The 7,306-nt window shown below is 55.2% G+C and overlaps 1 protein-coding gene across 1 annotated transcript; it reads right to left on the bottom strand.

Annotated features, from left to right (window-relative positions):
- Positions 1 to 1,144: 1,144 nt before the first annotated feature.
- On the bottom strand, positions 1,145 to 4,812 carry Srm (spermidine synthase). The gene is made up of 8 exons (XM_059256280.1): positions 4,616 to 4,812; positions 4,233 to 4,353; positions 3,836 to 3,928; positions 2,395 to 2,548; positions 1,969 to 2,052; positions 1,744 to 1,889; positions 1,539 to 1,661; positions 1,145 to 1,454 (listed from the first exon to the last, which is right to left on the bottom strand). The coding sequence occupies exons 1-8, from the start codon at positions 4,780 to 4,782 to the stop codon at positions 1,434 to 1,436; spliced, it is 909 nt and encodes a 302-aa protein (XP_059112263.1). The 5' UTR covers positions 4,783 to 4,812; the 3' UTR covers positions 1,145 to 1,433.
- Between the last annotated feature and the right edge of the window lie 2,494 nt (positions 4,813 to 7,306).

Genomic DNA, 7,306 nt, shown 5'->3' with positions numbered 1-7,306 from the left:
TCATGTCAACCGTGCCAGTGGGCGATAGATGGAGACTGGACCCTAGCCTGGTTCCAGACACCCAACTTAGGGATCGGAAGGTTGTCCAACCTGCCCCCCCAGCAGTCCTGCCTGGGTCTCAAGCTAGACCTGCCTCAGGCTGGAAGATGGTGGTCCATGGCTATCTTTCTGGGAGCTGAAGAGAAGATTGGTCTGAGCTGGAGATGCTGCCTGCAGGGTTGGGTACTCAGAGACTGACTTCCTGACCCCTGGCCCACAGCAGAGCAATTCTGCCCTCCACTTGGCTGGGCAGACATGAGAGCAGCCAGGAGTATCCCAACGTGATAGGAGAGCTTTGGGAATGGGCACCTAAGAAGTTAGGATGAGGCCAGTACACAGTGAGGCCAATCAGCTCACTGGCACATGGTCTGAGTGTGCCAGACACTGGGTCCCCACTCTCATTAGCCCAGAATCACTCCTGTGAACACAGGACCCTCTGTGGCTGCTCAAATGAGGGAAGAGATTGTAGTGTCACTCTGGTAGGGGACCAACCACCTTAGTGCCCCTGCTAGCCTATAATTTTCCCATAAGCTCCCCTTTCCTTGCCCCTTGGCCAGGGTAGGGAAAGGGTAGGTAACTCCCACTCTAGCAAGCTTTGTGGGTCATTCCTGAGCAGGGAGTGGACACCTGTACCTGGCTTCTCTCTCCAGAAACTAGAGCCCTGGTTCTGATGAGCAAGAGGTGGTGCTGAGCTGAAGGTCAGGTTCAGCACCTTGGAGAGAGGACAGCCCCACATTTGGAACCTGGAAGCGGGATTTGAACTCAGGTTTAGATCCACAGTTGCATTGCCAGACTGAGCAGATGTGATAAAACATGTTCCAGGTGATGATTATGGCCAGGTCCTTATTAGTCCCTTCTGGGACTGCCTCTAGTACCAGGGTGCACCCTGCCTCAATCCTGTAAGATGATCCTACCTGGATCCTTTACACCATAGTACTGGGCCCTAGAGAAGGTTCTCTAACACCTTGCCCATCAGGTTCTCAGGAGAGATCTGGGGACTGGTCTTATGACTGCTGGGTTCCCTCTCTGCCAGAGACCACAGAACACCCCCACATTCATCAGTAGCACTGGTGGGACCAGAAAAGGTCAAGGGTCACGACTGAGCTTGTTATAAATACACATTTTTTCTTGGGTGACAGAGGGCATAGATGGTGCTGTACAGAGCTGGTATAGGCTTGGGGCTGAACGCCACAGAGATAGACAGACAGACAGACAGAGAGACTGAGTCCACCCAGCAGGGCAGGCCAGGCAGCATTCTGGGGACTGTAACACTTGGTTGGTGGGCAAGAGTCATCTGGGAGTCTGGTCCAGGGCTGGTGGGGCCCCAGACACCTTGGAAGCTCCTTGGTCCAGTCCAACTGAGGTCTCGGGTGGTGTTGCAGTGGCACCTAGGCTCAGCTTATGTCATTCAGGGCCTAGTGGGACATGAAGGGTGTCAGGACAATGTGTAAGATGTGCAGGACAAGGAGGCACAGAAGGGAGCTTGGCAGGCCACTCACCTTGCGGGTGAACTCGGGCAGCACAAAGGCTGCCCGGTGCATGTCGGAGTTATAGTATTTCAGCTGCATCTGCTCCACCTGGGCCTGTGTCAGCTGCTGCACGGGCTCCCGGAAGTTGGTGCTCTGGGGGCCAGGGACCAAAGGGTATCAAGACGGGGCTCTTATGCCTGCCCATTCCCTACCATGCAGGTAGCCCCCAGCTTACCGGGTTTTTGCTACATAGCATGAAGCCGATCTGGCCACTTGGATAGGTGGGGATGGTGCAGTAGGCATAGCCCACCACAGGGAAGAGAGATTTGCAGAAGTGCCTCATCTCCTTGATGAGGTCCAGATGCAGCCACTGGCACTCACCTGTGGAGGAGGCTGTGGGTCAGCCTTGCCACAGAGAGGGCAGTTGGCCCACCCTGCACCCGACTGTGCCCGTGCTCACCCTGGCAGCAAAGGATGCCATCTTCCTTGAGTGCTGTCTTCATGAGCTGGTAGTAGGACTCCTTGAAGAGGCTCTCAGCAGGACCTAGAGGGGCAGAGACCATGGCCACCCTGGCTGAGACATCCAGGCCACAGTCACCCATGACACAGCCACATAGTTGCTCAGTGGCAGAGCTGGAGTTGCACCCAAGTTTATGGAATGTGGAGCCTACTGTCTTGACATCTGGGGGGCCCTGCATTTAACCCCACTCCCACCACATCACACCACACCTAGATGCTGGGCAATCAAAAACAGTGGAGAGGCTGAGGAAGAAACTGAGGTTGCTATGGACCAAAGCCAAGCTGCACTCTCATCTGTGGTGTCAAGGGAGAACATAGCACTGGCGCCTGGGGGCTACTGCATGGTGTGGGGCTTGCCCTGGCTCACCCATGGGGTCTGAGGAGTCGGTGATGATGACGTCGAAGGCATCTTGGTTCTGTTTCATGAACTCAAAGCCATCGCCCACATGGAGGGTTAGCTTTGAGCTGGAGTAGCCGATGGCCATGCCAGGCAGGAACTTCTTAGAGACTTCAATGACATCCTGGAAAGGGGGACAGGAAGGACTGGGCTGGGCCAGAGGTTAGAGACTCCTGGTTGGGTCTCCTTGGAACCTTCCCTTTTGGAACCTTAGTTTCCATAGAGCTGTAGAATGGGAGGGACTTCAGCTCTTCAGGGGGCTGGCTGGCTGTTGCCTGGTGCTCACTCAGGCTTCATCTTCCTGCAGACCAACTGTCCCATTTGAATGGGGCTTTCTTGACCCTTTCATTTATTTATTATTATTTTGTTTTGTTTTTCAAGGCAGGGTTTCTCTGTGTAGCTTTGGTGCCTGTCCTGGAACTCACTCTGTAGACCAGGCTGGCCTCGAACTCACAGAGATCCACCTGCCTCTGCCTCCTGAGTGCTGGGACTAAAGGCATGCGCCACCACTGCTTGGCTCTTTTTTATATTTTTGAGACAGGGTCTCAGGTAGCTCAGGCTGACCTCAAACTCTAGATCTCTTCCTGCTCCTGTCTCCTAAGTGCTGGGGTTATAGGTATGTGTGGCCATAGACTCCCTATTAACCTGTACCCTCCTGTGTCTTCTGTACCTTCTACCCCTGTCTAGCCTCATCAGGTCACTCTGGGAAGTCTCCTCCAACCCAGAACATCAGCTGCATATTCAGGGACTCACCTGTCCATCACTGTATCATCCCAGAACCTTGGGCAATGCTCAGCATACAGCAAGTGCTAACTAAAACCACATTGGGTATAAAGGACAGATGCTTTAGTTGTTGGAAATGTCCCTGATCCTTCTGCGGGGTGTTTACCCACCAACTCCACAGTTCCCCAGAGTTTTCTTGAGTGAGAGCAGCAGGAAATATTAGATAGAAGGATTTACATTGTGGAGATAAACAGAAAATACAGGATAGCCTATTCCAATGGCACTGACTGTCTCTGCCCCAGGGTATTTATAGAAATGTCAAAGGGTGGAACAAAAGACCTCCCCCAGCACAGCCAAGTGCAGACCATCTCAGACACTTGCACTCAGGCCCGTGGTCCAAACATCCTCTCTATGCGGACCTGCTGAGTAAAGCCCCAAGGATCCTGAAAACGGGCTCCCACACCCTGCCTGGGCCTTAAGGCAGAAACCAGCTCTGAACATACTAAGAATTAACATCCATGGTGCTGTGTGTGCCAGGTTTTAACTATCTGGTTTTCCTACTGAATCATCTTTTCAGACTGAGGAAACAGGCCAGGGATGGTAAGAACATTGCGCCTCAGGTGCAGAGTCAGGATGGGACAGAGCTGACCCTGGTGACTCAAACCCAGACCTCCTGTACAGCACCCACCTCATCGATCTCGCACTGGACCACAGACTCCACAGAGGGGTGCTTCACCACTTCCCGTAGGACGCCCCCATCTCCACCCCCGATGATCAGCACCTGGGTGAGGGAAGGGCAAGTCAGGACTGAGCAGGTCCACTCCCACAGAACCTAGAGCTGTCAATGCTCCTCCCAGCTACAGGTCTGAGTCATTTTCTACGCACCCCTTCTGTGCCTCGGGGTCCTGGCAGCCCCGGTTCTCCCTGAGGGCTTCTCAAGAGACCAGGTCCCCCAAGGGCTCCACTCATCCTGGCTGGCATTTTCTGACAACCATCTGGGTGACATCTGGCCCCACACCTCACCTACTGCCAGACCTGCTTTTTGGGAGCCTGAGCTCAGGGCCGAACCCGGGGGATTGCGGTACCTTCCGCGGGTTGGGGTGGCTGCAGAGCGGCAGGTTGGCGATCATCTCCTGGTAGGAGAACTCGTCCCTCTCAGTACACTGGATGACGCCATCCAGAACCAGCACGTTGCCGTAGGTTTTACTGCGGGCAGAGTGACAGTCGGGGATGTGGGTTCAGGGGCACAGGGAGAACGGGTCCCAGCCCGCCCTGGGCGCGCACCGTGGCCGACACGGGGGTCCCGGTTTGGGCCGTCAGGGTGACACGTGGCAGGCCGACCACGAGTGGGGGCTGGGTGGGCCTCGGGGTCCCCTCGGCTGACGTGTCCTGGGAGTGACACGTGGACGCGGGAGCCGGGCCTAGCGCAGAACTTCTGACAGCTGTACCGGCGCGCGGCGGGCGGTACCTGCGGAAGACGAGGATGTCTTGGTACCGCGAGCGCCGGTGGTGCAGCAGCTGCTCCACCTGCAGCGACAGGGCCTGGCCAGGCCACAGGCTGCAGGTCTCTCGGAACCAGCCCTCACGGATGGCGGCGGGGCCGGGCGCGGCTGTGCCGTCTGGGCCGGGCTCCATGGCAGGCGGCGCGCGTCGCGGGCCCGGGACTGCAGGCCGCGCGGAGCCGCAGCACAACGGGACCAGCTCTGCCCGCCGCCCGCGCCACAACCTAACCCGTCCGGGGGCGGGGCCTACAGCGAGGGGCGGAGCCCAGGCCCTCCAATGGCGGCGTGGGCCGGCCCGCGGATTCACCAGGTGCTCATTGGCCGCCGGGCCGCAACCAGCGGTGATTGGCCTGGGTGTGCTGTCCGTCAGCGGCAGCAGGGTAGTGCGGCCGGCTGCCGGGCCACGTGGGGCCGAGGGGCCCAGGCGGCGGGAGGGTTCCGGGGCGGGCCGCGCCGGCGCAGGGGTTCGAGGGCCGGGGCCTCAGCCTCGGCTGCTCGCTGGGTTTGAGCAGATCGGGAGTCTAGTCCGGGCGCCTAGAGGACTTTTATTTACTTGCGAGGATTGTCGCGCCATTTGGCTACGTTGCTTTGAATTGTGAGCCAGGAGCGGGTGGCTGCGGAATAAGAATGGGCCTCTTTCCCAAAGAGTTTCTAAATTTACCAGCAGAGCCCAGGAAGAGGCCCCACACATGCATATTCAGAACCAAAAAAGACTGGCGCGCATTTTTTTTTTTTTTTTTTTTGACAAACTGGGTCTTGCTTCTTGAAGGGTGGGAGGGAACGTGCTGTTTTTATGAAAATGTCAAGGAACTTATCAGAATCACATTAAGCATGCTAATTACGAAATATTAAATGCTAATTGCTCCATACACAATTTGAACGCCAAGGAAGGAAGATGAACCCGGAATAAGCTATTCCTGACACGGAGTCAGGATGGGTTTTGACTGACATTCAGCAGCCTCCACCTGGAGTGGGAGCGTGCTCCCTTGTCATAACGCACAGGCTGAGGGGCACGAGCTGTTGCTTGCTCGGAGCTGCAGCCTCAAACCTGTCTGTGCCTTGGCTGACTTCAAGCTCCTACACGGAGGAGTGAGGAAGGTAGTTCTAGAAAGTTGCCACGGCATCGAAATGAAGGATCATAGTGGTTCAGATGGAGATACTGTGTCCAGTTTCACAGGCTTGACTGGGACAGCCTGTACTCGGTCAGAGTGTCTGCATGGCAATTCGGTCTCCGGGCGATAGATAACTGGCAGTTTACTTGCCAGGAGCCCTGAGCCAGTATGCAGATTGCCACAAGGCTAGGGATGGTTCCTGGAGATGGCAGACCCTGATGACCCTGAGCTGAGTTCATCCCATCCCTGCCCTAGGAACAAGGGAGTTGCTCCAGCGTGTACCTTCCAGGCACATGCCTTTCAGGTTTAGGAAGATAAGAGGTACTGAGAAAACTACAAGTAAAGCCAGGCATGGTGGCATACCAATTTTAATACTAGCGCTTAAGAGACAGGCAGGTTTGAATCTCTGTGAGTTCAAGGCCTGCCTGGTCTACAAAGAGCGCTCAGGACAACCAGAGATGCATATGAGACCTTGTCTCAAACAAACCAAAAAACCAAAACCAACCAACCAACCCCCCTCCCCAAAACAAAAACCTAAAAAAATTAAAACCTGCAAACAAAAACCTCAATGAATGCACCGTGGCCCAGAAGCACGGGAACGGGAGGGAAGGCTGTGGTTTTGCCTTTAATCTCACTACCCAGTCCCGGTAAAACCACAGTGATACTGAAAATCAGAAGCCAAGCAGGAAACAGATTGTCTCCTTATTCAGAACACAATCTTCAGCCATGCTTGCTCCCAGGAGCTGACGTGTACAAAGGGAGAGAAGGCAGGCCGGGGCAGTGGCAAGGTAAGCCTGTCGATGAATAGCGGCTGCTGGCCATGGGGCTGCCATGGGGCTGCCACGCGGTGCCTGTCACTGTGGAGACGGGCGAGGCAGTCAGCACTGGAGAACCACTTTTTTATTTTTATTTTTTTTTAAGAACCCCAGAAAGATCTGCCAGCTTCTCCCTCCTAAGTGCTGGAGTTACAGGTGTGTGCCGTCCCACACAGCTTTGGAGAGTCTTTTGTTTTGTTTTGTTTTGTTTTGTTTTTTCGAGACAGGGTTTCTCTGTGCAGCTTTGCGCCTTTTCCTGGAACTCACTTGGTAGCCCAGGCTGGCCTCGAACTCACAGAGATCCACCTGGCTCTGCCTCCCGAGTGCTGGGATTACAGGCGTGCGCCACCACCGCCCGGCTGGAGAGTCTCTTTTGAAACATTGTCTTTAGCTGGGAAATAGCTGCAACTGAATGGGAGCATATTGGGCGGTTTCGTGGTGTGACTTGGCTGAAAATGTTTATGGCAAGCTGCTTGAAGTGCTCTGTGAGCAAAGGACCTGTCTGGCACGCTCCTGCCCACAGTACCCTGTGGGCCACTAGGTCCCTCTTCTCCAGCATGTCAGGGTCTATACCTACTGCTTTCCTCCAACTCAGTCCTCCTAGGTCTGTTAAAGTGGAGCCTGGGCCTCGGCTTCAGTGGCCAGTGCTAAAGCTGTTTCTTCAAGCTGCCCAGGGCTCCCTCCCCTTGCCTACCTTTTGTGAGAAAGGAAAAATTAAAAACTTTATTGT

The sequence above is a fragment of the Peromyscus eremicus genome, chromosome 2, assembly GCF_949786415.1.
Source record: "Peromyscus eremicus chromosome 2, PerEre_H2_v1, whole genome shotgun sequence".
Classification (NCBI taxonomy): domain Eukaryota; kingdom Metazoa; phylum Chordata; class Mammalia; order Rodentia; family Cricetidae; genus Peromyscus; species Peromyscus eremicus.
The sequence above is the reverse complement of the archived record's forward strand: the minus strand, read 5'-3'. Positions and strand labels throughout refer to the sequence as shown.

Coding starts and splice junctions, on each gene's coding strand:
- Srm (XM_059256280.1), bottom strand. CDS start 4,782: ATGGAGCCCGGCCCAGACGGCACAGCCGCGCCCGGCCCCGCCGCCATC. Junction 2,549..3,835: donor TCCAGTGCGAGATCGATGAG/GTGGGTGCTGTA, acceptor CCCCCTTTCCAG/GATGTCATTGAAGTCTCTAA. Junction 1,455..1,538: donor TGCCCGAGTTCACCCGCAAG/GTGAGTGGCCTG, acceptor ATGTCCCACTAG/GCCCTGAATGACATAAGCTG.